The sequence below is a fragment of the Aethalodelphis obliquidens genome, unplaced genomic scaffold (genome assembly GCF_003676395.1).
Source record: "Aethalodelphis obliquidens isolate GAN/ISIS:26980383/991018 unplaced genomic scaffold, ASM367639v1 scaffold6, whole genome shotgun sequence".
In the NCBI taxonomy this organism is placed as follows: domain Eukaryota; kingdom Metazoa; phylum Chordata; class Mammalia; order Artiodactyla; family Delphinidae; genus Aethalodelphis; species Aethalodelphis obliquidens.
Window position 1 is genome coordinate 14,934,375 of NW_020837950.1, and position 25,084 is coordinate 14,959,458.

The window sequence follows — 25,084 nt, forward strand, 5'->3', positions numbered from 1 at the left end:
GGCATGTGGGATCCTCCCAGACCAGGTCATGAACCCGTGTCCCCTGCATCGGCAGGCGGACTCTCAACCACTGCGCCACCAGGGAAGCCCTATTGGAAGATTTTTAATCACCGTTTCAATTTCAGTGCTTGTGATTGGTCTGTTCATATTTTCTATTTCTTCCTGGTTCAGTCTCGGAAGGTTTTGCGTTTCTAAGATTTGTCCATTTCTTTAAGTTTGTCCACTTTATTGGCATATAGTTGCTTGTAGTAATCTCTCATAATCCTTTGTATTTCTGCAGTATCAGTTGTTACTTCTCCTTTTTCATTTCTAATTCTGTTGATTGGAGTCTTCCTTTTTTCTTGATGAGTCTGGCTAATGGTTTATCAGTTTTATTTATCTTCTCAAAGAACCATCTTTTAGTTTTATTGATCTTTGCTATCGTTTCCTTCATTTCTTTTCCTTTTATTTCTGATTTGATCTTTATGATTACTTTCCTTCTGCTAACTTTGGGGTTTTTTTGTTCTTCTTTCTCTAATTGTGTTAGTTGTAAGTTTGGGCTGTTTATTTGAGATGTTTCTTGTTTCTTAAGGTAGGATTGTATTGCTATAAACTTCCGTCTTAGAACTGCTTTTGCTGCATCCCTTATGTTTTGGGTCGTCGTGTTTTCATTGTCATTTGTTTCTAGGTACTTTTTGATTTTCTCTTTGATTTCTTCAGTGATCTATTGGTTATTAAGTAGTGTATTGTTTAGCCTCCATGTGTTTGTATTTTATACAGATTTTTTCCTGTAATTGATATCTAGTCTCGTAACATTGTGGTTGGAAAAGATACTTGAAACAATTTCAGTTTTCTTAAATTTACCAAGGCTTGATTTGTGACCCAAGATATGATCTATCCTGGAGAATGTTCTATGAGCATTTGAGAAGAATATGTATTCTGTTGTTTTTGGATGGAATGTCTTGTAAATAGCAATTAAGTCCAATTTGTTTAATGTATCATTTAAAGGTTGTGTTTCCTTTTTTATTTTCATTTTGGACGATCTGTCCATTGGTGAAAGTGGGGTGTTAAAGTCCCCTACTATGATTGTGTTACTGTCGATTTCCTCTTTTATAGCTGTTAGCAGTTGCCTTATGTATTGAGGTGCTCCTCCGTTGGGTGCAAATATATTTATAATTGTTATATCTTCTTCTTGGATTGATCCCTTGATCATTATAGTGTCCTTCTTTGTCTCTTGTAAAAGTCTTTGTTTTATAGTCTGTTTTGTCTGATGTGAGAAGTGCTACTCCAGCTTTGTTTCCATTTTCATGGAATATCTTTTTCCATACCCTCACTTTCAGTCTGTATGTGTCCCTGGGTCTGAAGTGGGTTTCTTGTTGACAGCATATATATGGGTCTTGTTTTTGTCTCCCTTCAACCAGTCTATGTCTTTTGGTTGGAGCATTTAATCCATTTACATTTAAGGTAATTATCGATATGTATGTTCCTATTACCATTTTCGTAATTGTTTTGGGTTTGTTATTTTAGGTCTTTTCCTTCTCTTGTGTTTCCTCCCTAGAGAAGTTCCTTTAGCATTTGTTGTAAAGCTAGTTGGTGGTGCTGAATTGTCTTAGCTTTGCTTGTCTGTAAAGGTTTTAATTTCTCCGTCAAATCTGAATGAGATCCTTGCTGGGTAGAGTAATCTTGGTTGTAGATTTTTCCCTTTCATCACGTTAAATATATCCTGCCACTCCCTTCTGTCTTGCAGAGTTTTTGCTGAAAGATCAGCTGTTAACCTTATGGGGATTCCCTTATGTGTTATTTGTTGGTTTTCCCTTGCTGCTTTTAATATTTTTTCTTTGTATTTAATTTTTGATAGTTTGATCAATATGTGTCTTGGTGTATTTCTCATTGAATTTATCCTGTATGGGACTCTCTGTGCTTCCTGGACTTGACTATTTCCTTTCCCATATTAGGGAAGTTTTCAACTATAATCTCTTCAAATATTTTCTCAGTCCCTTTCTTTTTCTCTTCTTCTTCTGGGACCTCTATGTTTCGAATATTGGTGCATTTAATGTTTTCCCAGAAGTCTCTGAGACTGTCCTCAATTCTTTTCATTCTATTTTCTTTATTCTGCTCTACAGTACTTATTTCCACTATTTTATTTTCCAGGTCACTTATCCGTTCTTCTGCCTCAGTTAATCTGCTACTGATCCTTTGTAGAGAATTTTTAATTTCATTTATTGTGTTGTTCATCATTGTTTGTTTGCTCTTTAGTTCTTCTAGGTCGGTGTTAAACATTTCTTGTATTTTCTCCATTCTGTTTCCAAGATTGTGGATCATCTTTTCTATCATTATTCCGAATTCTTTTTCAGGTAGACTGCCTATTCCCTCTTCATTTGTTAGGTCTGGTGGGTTTTTACCTTGCTTCTTCATGTGCTGTGTGTTTCTGTGTCTTTTCATTGTGCTTAACTTACTGTATTTGAGGTCTCCTTTTCGCAGCCTGCCGGTTTGTAGTTCCCATTGCTTTTGGTGTCTGCCCCAAGTGGCTAAGGCTGGTTCAGTGGTTTGTGTAGGCTTCCTGCTGGAGGGGACTAGAGCCTGTGTTCTGGTGGATGAGGCTGGATCTTTTCTTTCTGTTGGGTAGGTCCACATCTGGTAGTGTGTTTTGGGGTGTCTGTGACCTTATTATGATTTTTGGCAGCCTCTCTGCTAATGGGTGGGGTTTTGTTCCTGTCTTGCTAGTTGTTTTGCATAGGGTGTCCAGCACTGTATCTTGCTGGTCATTGAGTGGAGCTGGGTCGTGGCGTTGAGATGGAGTTCTCTGGGAGATTTTTGCCATTTGATATGACATGGAGCTGGGAGGTCTCTTGTGGACCAGTGTCCTGAAATTGGCTCTCCCACCTCAGAGGCATAGCCCTGATGCCTGGCCGAAGCACCAACAGCCTGTTATCCACACGGCTCAGCACAATAGGGGGGAAAAAAGAAAGAAAGAAAGAAAAAGATAAAATAAAATGAAATGAAATTTAATGAAATAAAATAACGGTATTAAATTAAAAAATAATTATTAAAAAATTTTTAAAGTAATAAAGAAAGAAGGAAAGAATAGAGCAACCAAACCTAAAAACAAATCCACCAATGATAAGAAGCACTAAAATCTATACTAAAATAAAGAAAAAACACGGACAGAAAGAACCCTAGGACAACTAATAAAAGCAAAGCTATACAGACAAAATCACGTACAGAAGCATACACACTCAGAAAAAGATAAAAAGGGAAAAAAAAATATATATATATTGTTGCTCCCAAAGTTCCACCTCCTTGATTTGGGATGATTCATTGTCTATCTAGGTATTCCACAGATGCAGGGTACATCAAGTTGATTGTGGAGATTTACTCCGCTGCTTCTGAGGCTGCTGGGAGAGATTTCCCTTTCCCTTCTTTGTTCTCACAGCTCCTGGGGTTCAGCTTTGGATTTGGCCCCGCCTCTGCATGTAGGTCACCTGAGGGCATCTGTTCTTCACTCAGACAGGACGGGGTTAAAGGAGCAGCTATTCGGGGGCTCTGGCTCACTCAGGCCGGGGGGAGGCAGGGGTACGGAATGCTGGGCAAGCCTGTGGCGTCAGAGGCCAGCATGACGTTGTAGCAGCCTGAGGCACACCATGTGTTCTCCCGGGGAAGTTGTCCCTGGATCACGGGACCCTGGCAGTGGCAGGCTGCACAGCTCCCAGGAGGGGAGATGTGGAGAGTGACCTGTGCTTGCACACAGGCTTCTTGGTGGCTGCAACAGCAGCCTTAGCATCTCATGCCCATCTCTGGGGTCCGCGCTGATAGCCACGGCTCACGCCCATCTCTGGAGCTCCTTTAAGCAGCACTCTTAATCCCCTCTCCTTGCACACCCCTAAACAAAGTGGCAAGAAAAAGTGTCTTGCCTCTTCGGCAGCTTCAGACCTTTTCCCGGACTCCCTCCCGGCTAGCTGTGGCACACTAGCCCTCTTTAGGCTCTGTTCATGCAGCCAACCCCAGTCCTCATCCAACCAAAGCCCGAGCCTCAGCTCCCCGCTCCCACCCGCCCCGGGGGGTGAGCAGAGAAGCCTCTCGTGCTGGTGAGTGCTGGTCAACGCCGATCCTCTGTGCGGGAATCTCCCCACTTTGCCCTCCACACCCCTGTTGCTGCGCTCTCCTCCGTGGCTCTGAAGCTCCCCCCTCCGCCACTCGCAGTCTCCACCCACGAAGGGTCTTCCTAGTGTGTGGAAACCTTTCCTCCTTCACAGCTCCCTCCCACTGGTGCAGGTCCCATCCCTATTCTTTTGTCTCTGTTTTTTCTTTTTTCTTTTGCCCTACCCAGGTACGTGGGGGAGTTTCTTGCCTTTTGGGAGGTTTTAGGTCTTCTGCTGGCGTTCAGGAGATGGTCTGTAGGGGTTGTTCCACGTGTAGATGTATTTCTGATGTATCTGTGGGGAGGAAGGTGATCTCCATGTCTTACTCTTCTGCCATCTTGAATCCCTTCTCTATACTGTAGTTTTGACTGTCTTATGGTTTTAAAAATGCAGCCATATAGTAAATCTTTTAGTTAAGTTCATTTTGCTTAACTTTGAGACTTAATCTATGTTGGTACCTATGTTTGTAGACTGTTCATTTTCACTGCTGTATAATATTTCCCCATATGGATATATCATATCCATTCTACTGTTATAGTTCACATTCTCCACATCATCTAGTATTCTACATGTAAATGATATATGTGTACACACATGTGTAAACCAGCTTTATTTATATCTAACTTACATGTAAGAAAAAAGACTGATATTAAATAGACAGGTTGATGAGTTTTGACAAATATATACGCCCATGTGACCACAATCAAGATATAGAACATTTCTATCATCCCTCAAAAATTGCCTTTGCACATTGGCAGTAAATTATCCTATCACCTACATTGGGGAACCACTGATCTCACTGAATTACTTTTGCCTATTCTAGAATTTCATATAAATTGAATCATACAGCAAGTAACGTTTTGTGTCCGATATCTTTTATTCAACCTGATGTTTATGAGATGCATCCATGTGGCTGCATGTCAGTTTGTTGTTTTGTCTGTTGAATGTTATTCTTTTGTGTGATTCTCCCACAGCTTCTTTAACTTTTTTATGTTTACATACATTTGGGTGGTTTTTCTTTTCATCTACATGTATGTCTGTTGAATATATACTTAGGAGTAGCGTTGCTGTCATAGTATATGCTTATCTTGCACTTTGGTGGGTAATGCAAAGTGGTTCTCATCATTGAGTAGTTATGCTCACTTATGTTAACACTAGCAGTGTTAACTAGTGCATTTCTTTTGTCTCATAGCCTCAACAGAATTTCGTTATTTAAAAAATTTTAGCCATACAGGTGGGCGGGTAGTTATATTTCATTGCGATTTTAATTTGTATTTTCTGATGATTAATGAAATCGAGCACCTTTTAACGCATTTATTGGTCATTGACCATGTTTCTATCTTCTCTTATGTGGTGCCTTTTGGAGTCATTTACCCATTTTGAGGGAGGGGGGTTGTTGTTTTGAATTGCATTTTCTGTGTTTTATAATGATTTTTAAGAGCTATTGATGCACCATGAGTTTGAGCCCTTTGTCGAATATATATTTTCCTCTTCTACATACTGCTTTTTTATTCTTTGATGGTGACTTTTAATGAACGAAAGTTCTTTAATTTAGTCAGATTTACCATTACTTTCCTTTAGAGTTAGAATTTTTCATATGTTAAGACACAGAAGATAATTCTGTTTTATATTCTTCTAGCTTTATTGTTTGGCCTATCATGTTGGGATTTATAATCCACCTTTTTTTTTTTTTTTTTTTTTTTTTTTGCGGTACGTGGGCCTCTCACTGTTGTGGCCTCTCCGGTTGCAGAGCACAGGCTCCGGACGCGCAGGCTCAGCAGCCATGGCTCACGGGCCTAGCCGCTCCGCGGCACGTGGGATCTTCCCGGACCGGGGCACGAACCCGTGTCCCCTGCATCGGCAGGCGGACTCTCAACCACTGCGCCACCAGGGAAGCCCCTATAATCTACCTTTAATTGATTTCTAGGTATAGTTTGAGGTAGGAGTACTTTTTCTTTTAATACCAAGTGGATATCCAAGTCATCTTCTTATTAAAGACATGCTTTGCTCATTGCTCAAGATTGACATCTTTGTTTTAACTTAAATGAATATTGGGTGCCTTTATGCCCATTCTATATGGACATAATCTATATATCTGTCCTTTTATCAGTAATGTAGTGTCTTCATTACCATAGCTTTAAAAATAAATCCTGATACTTAGCAGAGCAAGTCTTCTCACTTTCTTTTTCAGGTGTCTTAGTTATTCTTGGTCTTTTGCTTTTTCTTATAAATTTAAAGATCAACTTGTTAAATTCCACCTAGATACCCACCCCTGTAACTCTTTTGATTGGGATTACATTGATTCTACAAATGAACATAGGCAGTGTTGACATCTTTGCAGTATTCAGTCTTCCATATATTCCTCCATTTAATTAGATTTTCTTTAATTTTCTCAGGAATGGTTTCTCAGGACTGAGGTCTTACAAATCTTTTGTTAGATTTAATCCTGGGTTTTTATATTTTTCTGATACTTTTGTATATGGTATCACTTCTAATATTTCATTTTGTTCGCTGATATTTGGGAATATAGTTTATATTTTATATATCAACCCTATGAAGAGTAGGTTTGCTAAATTCATTTTTAAACAACTCTTTGAGATATAATATTTGCATAATAAACTGTACCAATTCAAAGCATATAATTTGATGAGTTTTGAAAGATGTGTAAACCTTTTAAATTATCACCACAATTAAGAAGTGGCAGTTCCATCAACCCTAAGCATTTCTTAGTGTCCTTCTACAGTCCATCCGTCTTCCACGCTCCCTTATAGAATCATATAGGATATACGTCTTTGTGCCAGGCTTCTTTCGCTGAGCATGATGATTTTGAGAGTTATTCATATTATTATGTTTAGTATTAATTTGTATCCTTTTATTAGTTCCCACCCCCAAGCTTGGTAGTAATCCCTTAGGTCCTTATACCACTATTTGTTTATCATTCACCTGTTGATGTACATTTAGTTTGCTTTAAGTTGTTGATTATTGAGGGTAAAACTGCTATGAAGAAAGACCAGAAAACTTTATTTCCCTGGAAATATGTTTTCAATTCTTTTGAGTTTCTAGGATTGGATAGCTGGGAGCTTAAATTAACTTTATCAGAAAATGTCAAGCAGTATTCCAAAATGGATGTACCCTTTTGCGTTCCTGCTGGCAGTATTTAAACCTTTTATTTATTCAACATGCTGTCTAACACTTGGTATTTACAGCCTTAAGTTTATCCATTCTAATGAGTCCGTATTTATTATCACATTTGTGTATCCTCTTATAAAGTGTCTATTTAAATTTTTGTCCATTTTTAAATTGAATCATTCCTATTAATAGATTGTATGTATTCTTTTTATATTTTAGAAACAAGTCATTTATCAGAAATATGTGACAGCATAAAGGTCCAACTTTTTTTTGGGAGGGTGTTGTATCTTATTTAAGAAATCTTTGCATACTTAAAGGTTGCAAAATTTTTCTTCTGTTGGTTTCCAGAAGGTTTAGAGTTTTAGTAGTAACATTTAGGCCTAAACTGCATTTCAAGTTAATTTTTGTATATGGTATGAAGTAATGGTTGATATTCATTTCTTTTTTTAAATTGAGCTATCCAGTTATTCCAGCAACACTTGTTGAAAAGACTATCCTTTCCCCATTGAATTGCCATGACATATTTTTTCAAAAATCACTGGACCATAGATGTGTGGGAGTATATGTGGACTTCTGTTTAATTCCATTGATTTATATGTCTGCCCTTTCACCAATACCACACAAATTTGATTGCTGTAGTTTTAGACTAAATATTGAAATCATATACTATAAATCTTCCAATTTTGTCTTTCTTTTAAATGTTCTGACCATTCTAAATTATTCTTATTTGCATGTAAATTTTAGCATCACCTTGTTAATTTCTATAAAAAAGATCACTGGAATTTTGTTTGGGATTATGTTGACGCTGTATATCAATATGTGGAGAATTCACATCTTAACGATATTGAGTCTTCCAATCCATGAACATGATATATCTACTTATTTAGGTCTTCTTTAATTTTTCTCAGCAATGTTTTAGAGTTTTCAGTGTGCAGATCCTGCCCATATTTTGATAAATATACCCCTTAGTATTTCATGTTTCTTTATGCTCTTGTAAAAGTTATATTTTCAAACTATTTTTCCAATTGTTCATTGCTAGTATTTAGAAATACTATTGATTTTTAAAAATATTTCCCCCTATCCTGGTACCTTGCTAGACTGACTGACTTAGCAGTTTGAGAAGCTTTTAGGTAGATTTTTAAGGATTTCCTGTTGATTAGATACAGACTTCTGCTTATAAGAGGCCTTCCTTTCCAATCTGAATGTTTTTTTATTTCTTTCGCTTGTTGCACTGACTGCAACATATGAACTAATGTGTATATAACTAGTGAGCGCCCACCTCCTTGCCTTATTTCCAGTCTTAGGGAAAATGATTCAGTCTTTAATCTTTGATTATGATGTTGGTTTTTCATAAATGCTCTTTATTAGGTTGAGGAAGTTTTTTTCTATTCCTAGTTTGCTGAGAGTTTTTGTCATGAATGGATTTTGAATTTTGTCGATTGGTTTTTCTGAATCTATTGCTGTGAGAATGTGATTTTTCTCCTTTATTTTCTTAATTTGGTGAATTATATTAATTTTTCCATGTTAAACCAACTTTGTTTTCTTGTGGTAAATCTCACCTGGTCATAATATATTATCCTTTTTATGTATTGTTGGATTTGATTTGCTAATATTTTGTTAACGATTTTTGCATGTTAAATTTATAAGGAATATTTGTCTAATATTTGTTGTTTTGTTTTTGACTGGTTGTGTATTAGTAATACTGGCCTCACTGAATGAACTAGGAAGTAGTCCTTCCTTCCCTATTTTCTGAAAAGGTTTACATAGAATTGGTATTATTCCTTCCTTAAATGTTTGGTGGAGCTCACCATTGCAGTATTTGGGCCTGGAGCTTTTTGTGGGTAGGTGATTAATTACTGAATTCAATTTTTCTAATAGATACAGGGATATTAAGATTTTCTATTCTTGTGTCCTATTTGATCATTTGTATCTCAAGGAATTTTTCCATTTCATGTAAATTGTTGAATTTATTGGCATAAAGTTTTTCTTAATAGTCTGTAATTATCCCTTTAATGTTTGTAGGATTTGTAGTGATGTCCTCTCTTTCATTCCCGATATTAGTAATTTGTCTCTTCTGTCTCTCATTCTTATTTTCCTTCCCTGAGGGTTATAAATTTTATTGATCTTTTCAAAGAACCAGCTTTTGGTTACCATTATTTTTAAATTTTGTTTATATTCTATTTCACTGGTTTCTGTTCTTTTATATAGATATAAATAAATAGATAACTACAACTACATATATATAGTCTTTCCTATAGTTACTTGGGCATATTTATATTTAAGAGAAGTTAAGGACACTGTCCTGATCCTTATATTTAAATGGAAAAATAGAACTCTTTCATATGGTAGTAGGTATTCATTACCTTCTGTTTCCACAGTGTTTTCCTCTGGCATTGCTGTTATGTTGTATTCTAATTAATTACCTGTAGTATTTCTCTCTCAAGGCTGTGAGATCTTTGAGAAAAGGTCTTATGCATTTTCAAATTATGCTCTTAGAGCCAGACAGATTTTTTTATTCAATATTGTAAAGCTAAAGACAAAAGAAAACATAAATACTTGGGCAAATATGTTCATTTTACTTTTGTGAATTATAAATGTAAGAAGCAAACACTTGTAAAATCCAATAAAATCTCTTCCTTTAAGGCTATTTAAAAAAACACATTTATGGAATTTGGCCATTGTATTTGTTCATTAAAATCAAACTTATTTTTGAATATTAGTTTTTCTAACAAAAAGAATATATGTGCCTACAATTAATCCTTTACTCAAGATGGTAACATCTATTTTTACGTATTTTATCTATTTTTCCCTTTGCCTTAAGCTATTTCCGTGAGAGAAGAAATGTTCCCACCTCAACTGGAAAATCTATGACACAACAAAGTGAGTCTCAGCTTTTAAAGTCTGTAAATTAGTTAGTACTCATTTGATACTCTTACAAGTGTTAAAATCATGATCAAGAAAGCAGCCCACCTGTGGAATAGGGAATAGTGGGAATAACTGTCTGCCAGGGTTCATAGTACTCCAGACACTTTTAAAGGTGAGTGAATGAAAGACAGTAATATATACGCAGACTCCTGGAAATTTGCACATGCTAATGTAAAAAGATTTTTTTACCCAGGCTTCATTTATCATTAACCACAGTCGAAAGCATTTAACTAAATTATGTGGTTTCTGACAGTCTGAACTACAGGGCGTAGATTTATGGAAAGTAATTTTGCCATGGTAACAGGAAAGGGCTGACATTGCTCTGGTCAACTGCTCATTGACAGAGGCTTTTCTTTCTTTTTGAAAATTCTGCGTGTACAAGTTCAGGAACATTCTTCTCAATGCTGTTAGCAAACACTTGACTACTGAACCTTTAAAAAAATTTGCCACAGCAGAAAATGCAAGTGTTGAGAATTCTTTCTTGTGGATCAATGTAATTCAGGGATTGTGGAAATTCTCTTGAAAGAATTTACTTACAGATGCATTAGTAGTTATGGTATTAGAGGGATTATATTAAGTGGATTCTGGCATTTTGAATGCTATAACATCTAGCTGCTATGTTAGTGAACTTTTAATGATCATTTGTTTAAAATTATAATAGAATTAAGATTAATTTTCTGCCATTAAAACTAATCTCTTATTTAGGAATTAACATTATAAACACACCATGACAATTTCCATTGTATGGGGAAATGTGCTTACTTATATTAACATGGATCCTATAGGTTAGCAAGGACAAATGTGACACATCACACTTTGAGAAACAGTGAGTAATGTGTTTTGGTTGTGAAGTGAGGGGTGTATACATTGAGAAAATCATGCTTAGAGTTGATTTGAGGGTAAGAATTATGAGCAGAATTTTGGACTCTCAGAGAAGAAAGCTTAAGTTGTGATATTGCTATAAAATAATTAAACACATGCTTTTTTAAAACAATATTTCACATTATTCACATCTTTCTATTCTCATCCTATAATTCCCCCAAAAGATACGAATGAGGAGAATTCATCTTCCATTTTCCCTTATGGAGAGACCTTTCTCTTCCAGAGACTAGAAAATTCCAAGGTTAGTCCCATACATTTTAATTTTTTTCCATATTCAATTCTTTGCTTTTCTGCCTATATATGCCTCTTCATTTTCCTTTAAGCTGTTTGAAGAATGTGTTATATTGAAGAAAGAAATTTCCATTCAGCGAAATTCTGCTCAGTAAAATCATGGCAGATTTATATCTTTAAAAATATATCACAGAAATATATTTCAATTTGATTTTAGGAATACAGATCAGTGGGTTTTCAAAATTTACCACAAGTTACTTAAAAAAAAAAAAAGAATAAGACAAACCCCTGTAAAAAGGAAAGGCAAACTGACAAAAGGTACTAGATTTTACTTTGCCTTATACCCAAATATAGACAGACTTCTAACTATTTACAAATCTTAATTATTCAGTTTATCACTTAGTCTTTCCTCTCCACTACTTGTTCTCTTTTGGTATTTTATTTCTTGGTCATGATGAAAGAGAAGTTGGAAGACAAAAAGTAAGTGGGAAAGTAAAAGTAAATAAATTTTATTCTTAGCATCTTCTGTTCTTCTTAGTTGAAATGATGAGTTATTAATGATTTAAATAAAATATTGAAAAAGGAATCAAAAGGCTACCGTTTAATATAGTCACCCTAACTAAATTGTTTTTATTGAAAATTGATCTAAACAATTGACGTTTGTTTAATAAAACTAAACGCAGATACTGTGAATCTTTGTAGAATATTGCTCCCCTAAAAAAATGTGTATTTTTTTTTTTTATAGAAGAGATCCATAAAGAATGAATTTTGGACCCAGGAAGAAACACTCAAAGGGGAAACAACTACTGAAAGAAACTCATTTTTTGTCAAATCAAGGTATGAGGACATGATTGATGATGATTAATTCTTTTGAATAAAATGTTATATAATATACAATGTTGAATTCTTGCTCATATTATATTTCTAAGAAAATAGTTTACATTGGTAAGTTCAAATCCTTTCTTTTGACAACAGCACTCATTTCAGTAATTGAATTTAGAGCCTGTAAATCGATTCTATAGTCTATAGCACATTATTTTTGTCTTTTCCTAATTGAAACCATTCTCCCTTTCCCAAAGTGGCAAATATGTGGTGACCATGTTTGCACTTTAAAGATAGGAAGTTACCTTACTATGAAGAAGAAAGGGGCAGTGCCAAAAATGTCACTATGTGAGGTGCATAATTTTTACAAATGTAAAGTATCCTTTTATTAGAAGTTCAGCATTGACAAGCAGCTTGAAGATTATCCAGTTATTTGGATCACACATGAGATTGAATAGAGTTTGTAAGGTACCAACTTAAATTTTATTTTTCTCTCAGCTTTATTAGCACTTGATGTAGTGCATCATTACCTAACATTTGTCTATTTTAACCTTTATTCTCCAAGGCTAACACTGTTGAGGGTTTCCTTAAGATGAGACTAAATAATTGAGAATCTTCAGTAGGCATTTGATATGAACTTATTACAGTGCAGAATGTGGAAGGGGCCAAGTTAAGTCCTTTAAGGTGGCGATGATTTTTATAATACCACGTCCAGAAGGATGTAATTTGACTCCTAGGCATATCTGTTTCATTGATTAGCAAAAACTTCTTTGTAATGAGTTTTATTATGCATAAATGGCTGAGCCAATCTGTTTTGTCATTCCTTAAATCTATAGGAATATACTTAGCAACTATGTGTTCCAGTAAATATTATATGTTATACAGATTTTACCTTCTGAATGTACCCTGGCCCTTTCTTGTTTTCTAGTTAGCAATGTGGTGCAGTTTTTTTCTCATTAGTGATGCAAAATAATACTAAAGTTCTCACCAGTCAGATGTACTCTTTGTTTTATTACATTATGATGGAACATAGGGTCCTTGAAGTCAATTAGTGGAGAGTCAGAGAAGGGGAAACATGTGGAAATAAGATCTCTAGTACCTCTCTCCACGAGATAGTGGTTCATGATCTGGCCCATTAAGTGACTGGCCACTTACTGGTGCTGGTGAAGACGTTTAAATTGTGATGCAGAGAATATGGCAGTCTCCATCCTCACCACTCACACCCAACCCCCAAAATAAACAGGTCAGATTAAATGATACATAAGAAAAAATACACTACTTCTAGTAGTATTCAAATATGTGTTAGTATAATGAGAGATTTCTATTTTTCAGGAAGTTTTAAAAATTATCAGATGCGTTAATTGAACTCCACCATTTTTCCTGGCCTTAAATTTCTGTGATTGGTTGTTTATAAATAGAAAAAGTAACCAATGGCTTAAGTCACATAGAGCTGTGGGAAATATTAAAACCATTCTTTTTTCATTTAGCATATATGATAACAGGATGGAGAACGTAAGTGAAGACAAAGTAGAAGATATTTGGATACCTCGAGAGGACAAAAACAATCTTCCTATAGACTCTGCTTCGGAATCAGAATATTCAACAGTAGAAGAATGCTTTCACAGTTTAAGAAGAAAACATTCAAAGCCATATAAATCTAGGACTCAAAAAGCTGTGAATTTTGTCCCTGTTAATAGGCACAGTTATCCACTAAGCTCAACAAGTGGAAAGGCTGATTCATCAATCATTTCCTCAAATGTAATATCTCCCTATGCCTGTTTTTATGGATCATCTGCAAGAAAGGTTAAATCAGGATGGCTTGACAAACTCTGTCCCCAAGGGTATGTATTTATTCTTTTTTGTTTTTTTTCCCCTAAGTGGCATATTTTTAAAAATTCAAGCGTATCCATTTCTAAACCTGCTAGGTTGCTGTTGCTCCTCCCCACCCCCCATGCATACAGAGACAGTTTGTAGGGACTTTCAATACACTTTTGCAAATGCTCTTCTTTAGATATAATGTGGGGCATGGGCCATGTGCTGTGTGGAATTCTAGGTTAAGGTTCTGCATAGCAAATTAAAACTGGAAGTCTGATTTCACATCTAGATCCTTAATGTTAGTTTCTAACTTTGCACCAAAATGCACTATCCTGTATCTCAATTTGTAGCAAAGAAAAACAACAGCGATTGAGTTTGTATTACTCAGCCCACGCTGTTTGGCCTTCGCTCTTCGCTCCCATTATAACAGCGTTCTGTTTGGGAATACAAGGCTTATTGTAGTTAGGGGAAAGTATGTCACTGTTACATTTTAGGCTTCACTGCTATTGATATATTGTTTTGAGTTTTGAATGTTGCACAAAAGGTCAGAGTCCCTTGAATATTATACTTTAAAAGCAGTTTTATCATTTCAGTTGTTGACAAAGAAACTTCTGTCCTTAAGCATTTTGCAGTACTGAGAAATCTTTGGGGAGGGATTATGTTTAATTAGAATTATTTTCTGACATCCTGAATTTTGAATGTCCTTTTGAAATATTTACTGGAAATGTTCCTCATGAATTATTAAATTATTTAGGGATTAAATCTCTTCTGTTTAAGTAGTTGTTGTGGTGAGTCCCTATGTTGTGCTGGTTTTCTCTACTCTTCCCCGAAAAGGTGTATCATTTCTAGAAAGCCTTGTTTTCTCCTAAAATAAATTTTATTAGCAAAAAAATTGCTAGAAGAAGCATCAGTTGACTAGTGGGAGAAGGAATGATATTTCTTAAGGAATCGGAAAAAAAAAAGCTGAACCCTTTTGTGGTTAGTAATTACATGATTAATACTTTATAGGATTGCATCCCTTTAGCAAATTAGATGTTGACTAAACTGAAGCAGAGAACTTCTTAGCATCACATATTTTGTCTCACTCCTTTCTGGTTCCATTAGGATGACAAAGTAGTTAACTGTGTCTGCTTTTCATCAGTCATCGGTATTATTGGTAAATGCATAGTCAAATTGCACCGGTATGAGTCATTACTCAAATATACACACTGGTGGAATGAAATATTGAGCGGGAATAGTCTCAGGTCTTTCATTTCTGTAGAATTTAAATGATTAGGGAGATCCCAGTGCTCTCTCAAAGTATCACTGGAAGATTTAGCAGATTCTGCATACAGAGCCCCTAGCAGCTGTGGTTTCCTGAATGATCTCTGGTGGGTGGTACCTCGATCTTGATGGAGTTAGGTTAGTATGTTTATGTTGCAGGCACACTGAGAAAGATTCACCATTACTGGCCACCTCTGGGATAGTTAGAACATTTTCTGTCTCTTTTTATCAGAACTCTGACTTTCCATCCTTTCTATTCTGAACCTGCCTAAGGTTAGAGGCTGTAATTTTTTGAGATTTTTATTTTTCCATTTTAGAGAAAATAATTGAGTTTTCTGACTTCAGAGTCTTTTTCCAGGTTACCAGGATGCAGCTAGGAAAGTAAACAAAGGAGCTTGTTATATCACCAAGAAATTAAAAAGCTCTTCTCCATGATTATATTGCTATGACTTAAAAGAAATATGTGTAACTGGCCAAGAAGCATGTATTTATTAGACCACAAGTGGAATCTCCATTTTTCCTTTTTCTAGTTAGACTCTGTAGGCTATGGTGAGGGTGTTTAAAATGCTCATTAATTAGACAAAATGATGCCTACCCATTCCTTATGCAGAGGTTACTGAGCTTTGTTTAAGTCATGGTCGCATGTCTCTTTGGTGCAGGTAGCACTGATTTTGATGGCATTCTGAATTCCACAGAGAAAGTATTAGTACACTTTTTCTGTAAAGGGTCAGATAATAAATACTTTAATCTTTACAGCCATATGGTGTCTGTGGGAGCTCAGCAACTCTGCAGTTGTAGCGTGAAAGCAGCCACAGAGAATGTGTAAACTGATGAATGAGGCTGTGTTTCCATAAAACTTTATTTATAAACACATTTCATGGGCCAGGTTTGGCTTGTGGGCCATAGTAGCATAAAACAGATTTGAGGGTTAGCTGAAATCTTATACCAGCTTCCTCCATCTCCTTTGGGCCCCACATCGAAAATTATAACCTGATAGATTACGGAACAAGGAAACTACTTTATTATTCTATCAAATCTAGACATAATAAGAAGCAGGATCTCTCTTTGGGTACCTTTCTACCCTGAATGCTCATACCCAGAGAGCAGCATGACTTGTACCTTACTTCCCTCAAGTTCTTGCTCTAAAGTCTCCTTTGCACGAATCCCTGAATACCAAAGTTAATATTATCACTGCCCCTCCCTCACCACCCCATTACTCCCTTAATTATTTTTCTCGTAGCTTATACACTTGATGATTTATTTGTTGCATATATGCTCCGTGGGGACAGTCATCTATATTGGTTTTTGTTTACTGTGGTATCCTCAGCAACTAGAAGATTGCCTAGCAAGTGGTAGATATTCTTAGTGTTTGTTGTTGAATGAATTAGTAAAAACAAACTAGTATTAGACATAGTTTTTTCTTTCAATCTTTCTAAAACAGCTATTTTTTAATTTATAGGGATCTTGTAGTAAAAACTAAACTCCAGACACTGTATTGGTTGGAAATCTGCTGGTGCCGTTGATAGTGCTGGTGTACATTAACAGAGCAGTGAACTCTCAGTGCATTTATTTAAATTCTGTTTCCCCCTATAGACATATAGGAAACCCTTTTGACTTTTTAACCTGCTGTTTTCTGTATGTGAGGACATGTGTTGTCAAAACACAGTTTACAAACAAATAGTGGGAATTCCCTGCTCTGTCCAGTATTTAGGACTCTGTGCTCTCACTGCTGTGGGCTCGGGTTCAATCCCTGTTCAGGGAACTAAGATCCCACAAGATACGCCACAAAAAAAAAAAAAAAAAAAAAAAAAGCCATACTTGGTTATCCTTCTCCAAATAGTGTTGGAAACTGTCCTCAGTCATGAGTGACATTAAACAAAGTAATAAAATTCATAATCTGGATTTATTTCATGTGACTGAGTGTCTGTTTGCTTTGAAATGGAAATGCCAGTTCTGAATCAATGCACAGTATGTGAAAACTGCCCAATATTTAGTAAGAAAATAATTGGATAACACCATGCAACTAGAGAAATATGGAAACATTTCCAGCTGAGCTTAAAGTATGAACATTTATTTAACTATTAGAATGATCTAATTATAATATAGCCTTATACTGTTGGTTTAAAAAATTGTATGGAAAAATCTTGATAAAATGTTGAACTTGGGTTTGTTGTTAGTGTTTCAAACAGGTGAGGCAGATGAGAAACTTAATAAATGGTCTTGCGTTAAAAAAACCTCACTGGGTTTTGAAGATAAAAAAACAAGTCTCTTTCCTTCCCCTTTCCTATCTGCAACTAATACGCTCAAGCTTTTCAGCAAGTCTGAGTAGATGCAAATATGGAAGACTGGATAGAATTTATTCCAGAATTTCCTAAATGTGCAACTCAGAGGAAGAATCCTGTGAGTTTCTGTAAATCAAAGAGAACATGGTTGAATGTGCCACACCCCTTCTAGGAGAACCAGGTATTGAAATATCCAAGAATATCTGCAACTAGGAAACGCTTTTGACTTTTTAACCTGCTGTTTTCTAAAGATGTTTGTGTGTTTGGTATCACACACTGAGCATAGTTATAAAAACCGCAATATATCTTGAGGAATTCATATTTTTACTTGACAAGATGTTTTAGAACATTTTTTCTTACTCAGCTAAATTCCTCTTTTAAAAAATTAATGTTTTTAACCATAGGGAAGCATTGTGTGGTAATGTCAGTCCGGGACAGCAGGAGCTGAACATGCAAGGTTAACTCAGAAATTTGTGTATATAATATGCTCAAGAATTTCTGGACGAATACAAAGATAAGCAAGATATGTTCCTGGCCTTTTTTGTATCTTCCACTTTGGGCAGAAAAAAATATAAATAAAAATAAATTTGAAAGATAACGTATAATAATTGGTACAGAAAGGTCCACAAAATACAGAATCATGAGGTTACAGAGGGGTTGAGAAAACATTTCTTCAGAGATCTTCTAAGGAGGAGAAATAGCAGCTCGACTGACCTTCGGAAAATGGATACCATTTCAACTGGCGTTTAGATGAAATACTTTTCAGGCTAGAGGGAGTGAAAAGGCACTGATGTCAGTGATATCTGGATGTCCTGAAGTCTATGAGATAAATAGAGGGGTTAGCTGAGGTTATTTTATGGAAGACACAAGTTAGGCTCTAGGACCAGGAGGGAGAAACTGCCAGAGAATTACATGTCCAGGTTGAACACAGAACTAGGGAAAATGAAAAAGCCAGTGATCAAATACCAAAACAGGGGTCAAATTCCAAACAGTGATTGAGAGATCACTTAGAAGCCACCCATGACTTGGAGGGAGATCAGAACTTATACTGTTGGTTCCTTTGTCAGTGGCTGACTTTGCAGCCTGTGCCCAGAATCTCCAAGGCTGCTTTAGTGGAGCAGTTTTCCACCTGCTCCATAAGTGTGTGAGGGCCTCAAGCCTCCTTGGAGGGCTGTCCTGCGGCCAGCCTTTCAGTGAAAAGCAGTTGTAGTGGAAAGTTGACAAGTCTCTCTATCTGACCAGGGTTTTCTATATCAATCAGTGTGTTGAACTTAAAGTTGAATCTTAAATCTCTGATAAAAAGTATCTTTTTATACTGGTGAACTAGTTGACCTTTTCTCTCAAATCACACATAACTTGTGAAGACCATGCCAAGCAAATAAAAGGCTTCCATATTTTATTTGTAATTTGAGGAAAAAATTCTTAGTTTTAGTGTTTATTAAAATAACATGGCTAATTTCAGTCAGTGTAGCTGCAGAGAAGTGAATGAGGGTGTTGGAATCAGGCAGAAATTAGAATTGTCAAGCTATCGCTCATTTGCTGTGTGACTCAATGTCTCAGAACTGCTGTTTCCCACACATAAAAGTGTAAGGTCAAGGCTTCCTCTGTGGGATCAGTTGGAAAAGTAGGTTAACATTGGGTCTGACTACAGAGCCCCTTAAGCAGGGCTCAGTAAACCTCAGCTTGCTTTCTTTTCAGAAGAGCATCATTTCATTTCAGGTGACCTTTGATAATGTTACCAAAAGTAAGTTCTAGTCAGTTCTTACCTTGGTAACTATTAGGTAAAGAAATCATATGTTCACATTAAACCTTCAAAATTAAGTTTTTTAGTGGTTATAAAAGCACATGGTTTAAAGCATCTGAAAGTTCTGTATGGCTTACTAAGAAAAAATAGCTGGGGAGAGGGGAAGTTGGATAAAGACAGTCAAAAGGTCCAAACTTCCAGTTTATAAGATAAATAAGTACTTGTAATATATAACATGATAGATATAATGAACACTGCTGTATGTTCTATATGAAAGAGTAAAACCTAAGAGTTCCCATCACAAGGAGATTTTTTTTAATATTTAATGTTGCATTTGTATGAGATGATGGATGTTCACTAAACTTACTGTGATAATCATTTCATGATGTACGTAAGTCAGATCATTATGCTGTGCACCTTAAACTTATATGGTGTGGTATGTCAATTATATCTCAATAAAACTGGAGGAAAAAAAGCAGTTTTCCTCTTCTCCCACTTTATCACAAGAGGCAGCCACTTTCTACTTTCTTTAGTAGTTTCTTTTGGTACTTACTTTGTTTATCTTTTTTTTTTAAATACATCTTTATTAGAGTATAATGGCTTCACAGTGCTGTGTTAGTTTCTGTTGTACACCAAAGTGAATCAGCCATATGCATACACATGTCCCCATATCCCCTCCCTCTTGAGCCTCCCTCCCACCCTCTCTATCCCACCCCTCTAGGTCATCACAAAGCACCAAGCTGATCTCCCTGTCCTTTGCTGCTCCTTCCCACCAGCCAACTATTTTACATTTGGTGGTGTATATATGTTGATGCTACTTTCACTTTGCCCCAGCTTCCCCCTCCCACCTGTGTCCTCAAATCCATTCTCTATGTCTACATCTTTATTCCTGCCCAGGTTCATCAGTACCATTTTTTTTTTTTATTTTAGATTCCATATATATGCGTTAGCATACGGTATTTGTTTTTCTCTTTCTGACTTCACTCTGTGTGACAGACTGTAGGTCCATCCACCTCACTACAAATAACTCAATTTTGTTTCCTTTTATGGCTGAGTAATATTTCATTGTATATATGTGCCACATCTTCTTTATCCATTCATCTGTCGATGGGCATTTAGGTTGCTTCCATGTCCTGGCTATTGTAAATAGTGCTGCAGTGAACATTGTGGTACATGACTCTTTTTGAATTATGGTTTTCTCAGGGTATATGCCCAGTAGTGGGATTGCTGGGTCGTATGGTAATTCTATTTTTAGTTTTTTAAGGAACCTCCATACTGTCCTCCATAGCGGTTGTATCAATTTACATTCCTACCAAGAGTGCAAAAGGGCTCCCTTTCCTCCGCACCCTCTTCAGCATTTGTTGTTTACAGATTTTCTGATGATGCCCATTCTAACTGGTGTGAGGTGATACGTCATTGTAGTTTTGATTTGCATTTCTCTAATAATGAGTGATGTTGAGCATCTTTTCATGTGCCTCTTGGCCATCTGTATGTCTTCCTTGGTAAAATGTCTATTTAGGACTTCTGCCCATTTTTTAATTGGGTTGTTTGTTTTTTTGATATTGAGCTCCATGAGCTGTTTGTATGTTTTGGAGATTAATCCTTTGTCTGTTGTTTCATTTGCAAATATTTTCTCCCATTCTGAGGGTTACTTTATCTTAATAATTTTTTCATACTGTTTCTTTCTGATTCTTCAGTGTTAGTAATTAGCTGTTGAGGCACTCCCATGGAATATAATATTTATTCATTTTCACCCACTGTCCCCCCTGCGTAGACACAGTTCCCATCTAATCATTCTTTTAAAGTAGCCATATAAAATGTCTATGTTATATCTGTATTTAGTTTTATACTCTTAATATCTATGTAAATGCTACTCATATTTGAGCTTTGCAACATATTATGATTAATTTTTCTTTCATTTGCAACCTTTAGTTTTCCTTGGAGTTAATAATTATTGATTCTTTTTGGTTTACTTAGTTTTTTATGTACTTAAAATTCATTTCTCCACAAATTCTTCCTCAGGACTATGAATTTGTAAAGTAATCAAAATACATACACATATCAATTTCACCATCTTACAGCCCCCTAAGAAAGCTTATTTAGCTTGTATTTTTTAACCCACTTTTGTTTTTTGTTGTCCTATATTTAATGTAGAAAGCACATTCTTTCTTTTGACTGTTCATCTTATAATGTACTGTTATTGTTCCATGGACTTAATATAGTCTCTTATCTTTCTATGGATATTAATAAGTGTTTTGAAGCTTTCTTTTCCTGTAGTGTCTGTTTCTTTCAATATTTTGGAGGAGGGTTTCTTCCCCATCTTTTACCTTAGAGATGTTTTCCTCAAATGTTTTGTTAATCTTGGGCTTTTAATTTTTTTAAGTTAAAAAAAAAATTATTGCCAAAAAATGCTAACCATCATCTGAGCCTTTGGCAAGTCATAACCTTTTTGCTAGTGGAGAGTCTTGCCTCAGTGTTGATGGCTCCTTGCTGATCAGGGTGGTAGTTGCTGAATGCTGGGGCTGTTGTGGCTGTTTCTTAGAAGAAGACAACAGTGAAGTTTGCCGTATCTATTGCCTCTTCCTTTCATGAATGATTCTCTGTTTGGGCTGTTCATTTAAAATGAGATCCTACAAAGCTGATTGGATCAGGCCCTGATGGGTCTTTCTATTTCTTGTAAGATGATCTTGCTAAACTTTCCTAATGTGTTTCCTTGGAGACTCCTCATGCCAGTATCTTTTAAATGAATCTCCTTATTGAGGGTGGTAGGAGTGGTTAACATCTTTTTGGGAGCTCAGTAGGGGAATGTGGATGTTTAGGATAAATATTTATGATATAGACATGATTCTACTGTTTTTAATGCTGTCCCCTACCTTTAGCCTTGTCTGAGTCTCCCAGTCCAGAGACCCCTGTTTGATCTTCTCCAGTGAATAAAACCCTATTATCCTGTTGAGGAAGAGGAGGGTCAGTTTTCCAGCTGAGAAGTAAGGGAGGGATTCTGGGATGGAGTGGTGAGGGGTGTAAGTTTATCTCTTTAATTGCCTTTCAACAACTCTTCTAGTCTCAACACCCCCTCTCCTACATAGTCACTTCCAGAGTTACTTGTGCCTATATCTCCTGAGACCTTCTGAAATTTTGTGAGTAAATTGGTTTTCCTCTCAGTTTGATCTCTTGCAGGCTTAGCAATCAGTTCTCTGAAACCTCCTGAGTTAGTTCCTATCCCTTCTTAGGCTTTCCTGATTTCTTGATACTGATGCTATCATTTACTTTTCCGGTCAGTGTTGGCTTGTAGTTATTTATTTATTTTTATTTGTTTTTTAATCCTTTGAGGTTTTAGGAGGAGTAGAGATAAATGCAAACTTTTCATTGGTCGTCTTAACTAGAAGCTGGTTTCATGTTGGATTGTTGCTTTTTTAACAGAGTATGACTCCATAAAATAAAGAGGTCTGAGTCTTTTAACGTGGTTTTTCATATACCATGTCATGTAAGCACAAAGCTCTTTGTGAATATTGTAAAAGTTGGAAGTCACACATTAAAATTTGTGCTCTATCATTGGCTTCTAAAACTCCTTTTAGCCCTTGAGATTTTATCTTAAAATTTGTTTTTTCTCATTTAAAGCAGAAATGGAAGCTGGGATTTCAGAAAATTTTTGTTTTGTTTTTGTGTTTTGGCCCCAACTCATTTTGGTTCATATAATCTTGGAAACAATCATTTTGTTTTACTTAAAAGTAAGGAAATACAGTATAGAAAAAAGGGCTGATATTTTCTAGAAATATTATAATTCCTTGGATGTGTGTCTATAAAATACTTCATAACTAATACTGCAGCATTTACTATTTTTTAATTTAATTAAATTTATTTTTTATACAGTAGGTTCTTATTATTTATCTATCTTATACATATAATATACATATAATATGCGTTTTTCTCTTTCTGACTTACTTCACTCTGTATGACAGTCTCTAGGTCCATCCACGTCTCTACAAATGACCCAATTTTGTTCTTTTTTATGGCTGAGTAATACTCCATTGTATATATTTACCACATCTTCTTTATCCATCTGTCTGTTGATGGACATTTAGGTTGCTTCCATGTCCTGGCTATTGTAAATAGTGCTGCAATGAACATTGGGGGGCATGTGTCTTTTTGAATTATGGTTTTCTGTAGGTATATGCCCAGTAGTGGGATTGCTGGGTCATATAATACTGCAGCATTTAAAAGCCTCATACTTAAGAGTAATGAGATAAAATAACTAAATAGAAAATGAGTAATTAGATAAACAAAAATCTATACTTTTGGAAATTGTAGTAGTTCTAAAAACTATTGAGTCTAGTTAGGGTTAGAGTAGAAAATAAGATAAAATATGCATATAATTCTTCAGGATTATGTAAACAAGGCAGGTGAATCTGGAACAGCATGTCTATGATATCTTTTTTCTTAGATATTGTTTAGAATAATTGAGAAGTATTTTTTGATGATTAAAATACCATGATTAATAAAAGCCATAAATTTGACTTAGTTACTTTGAGGTTCATTTCGGTTATGTGATATTTAAAGATGACAGTTTGGTAGCCTCTGCCACTTTAAATTAATATCATTGGTTAGCATGCTTATCCAATTTTTTAGTTTTTTTAAAGCTAAAAGATGTAATCTTTAAAAAAAAAACAACCTTCTGGCACTTAGGATTGAAATTAAACAGGAGTGCCTTCATGTATATACTTCATAAATAGAGATGTAATTGTTTGTATATACACTGTTGTTAAAAAAGAATTTTTAAGACACACAGTTTTTGAGACAACAAAAACTGACACCAGGTGGCAAGGCTGTATTTATGATAGCAGTGGAAACTTCACACAACCTGCCCTACTAGAACTCAAGGGAAGTGCTTATAGAAATCCATTCAATAACACCACACATGCCTTATGAATTATTCTAAAAAGGCTTCTCAAAGAAATATTTTCCTTTAGAACCCTAAAAACAAAATAGGATAAAACCTAGGCTAATATTTTTCACGTCTACTTTACTTTTTTTCCCGAAGGAATTCTGAAGCACTTTGCAGAATTGAACTCACATATTAAATGGGTAGAGGTCAAATGTTATTGCTACCTAAAGGGATATTGAGGGTGCTTTGCCATAAAATGTCCCAGAGTCTGTTTTGTGTAGTTGTTAAGAGCATAGACTTTGGGACCAGACTGCCTGGATTTGACTTACAGAAATGATCTTTATCAGTTGTGTGACTTGGGCAAATTATTTAACCTGCCAGCTCCTCTGTGGCTTCATCTGTGAAATGGGAATAATAATATTACTTGCCTCATATGATTGTTTGGAGGACTGAATGAATTAATGTTTGTATATGGCTTGCAACAGTGCCTAGAACAAAGCACTATATAAGTGTTGTTTTTATTATCAAGATTAATAAATTCCGTATTGACAGGCTTTAAAATCTCTTCTTTGTATAATAATCCATTAGTTCTAATTTGTGTCATGTGATAGTAGGAACACAGACTAGAGTGACACTGTATTTTATACTTTGTCTTTTTTTTTAACATTTACTAAATAAATTGTTAATCGAAATTTAAGGGAAAGACATAACTTATGTCAGAGAAAGCGTTTAAAGTACTTTAGAAACCTCTAATTGTGTGTAATAGATTAATTTTACATAATTACATTGGATTTAGTTGCCTGGTATCAAGTAGATTTTTATAAATACATGAGAAAAATATTTAACTCTGGTAAGGAAAGATAATTCTTAAAAATTTACTGTTCACCAATTTTTTTAATTCAAAATTTTACTGAAATTTAGAAATAGTCCTTCTTATGCTTTCCCTTTTATGTATCAATAGTTGAAATTTTTATTAATTTATTGAGTTTAA

General features: G+C 35.5%; 1 protein-coding gene across 7 annotated transcripts in view; it reads left to right on the forward strand.

Moving 5' to 3' along the window:
* ARAP2 (ArfGAP with RhoGAP domain, ankyrin repeat and PH domain 2) overlaps positions 1 to 25,084 on the forward strand; it is a 196,234-nt gene that overhangs the window by 23,091 nt on the left and 148,059 nt on the right. For all 7 annotated transcript variants that reach the window (XM_027103196.1, XM_027103193.1, XM_027103192.1 and 4 more), the window contains 4 exons: positions 10,069 to 10,127; positions 11,219 to 11,295; positions 12,031 to 12,122; positions 13,595 to 13,948. In XM_027103196.1, coding sequence (XP_026958997.1) covers positions 10,069 to 10,127; positions 11,219 to 11,295; positions 12,031 to 12,122; positions 13,595 to 13,948 — 582 coding nt within the window. The remainder of the gene's footprint in view (positions 1 to 10,068; positions 10,128 to 11,218; positions 11,296 to 12,030; positions 12,123 to 13,594; positions 13,949 to 25,084) is intronic.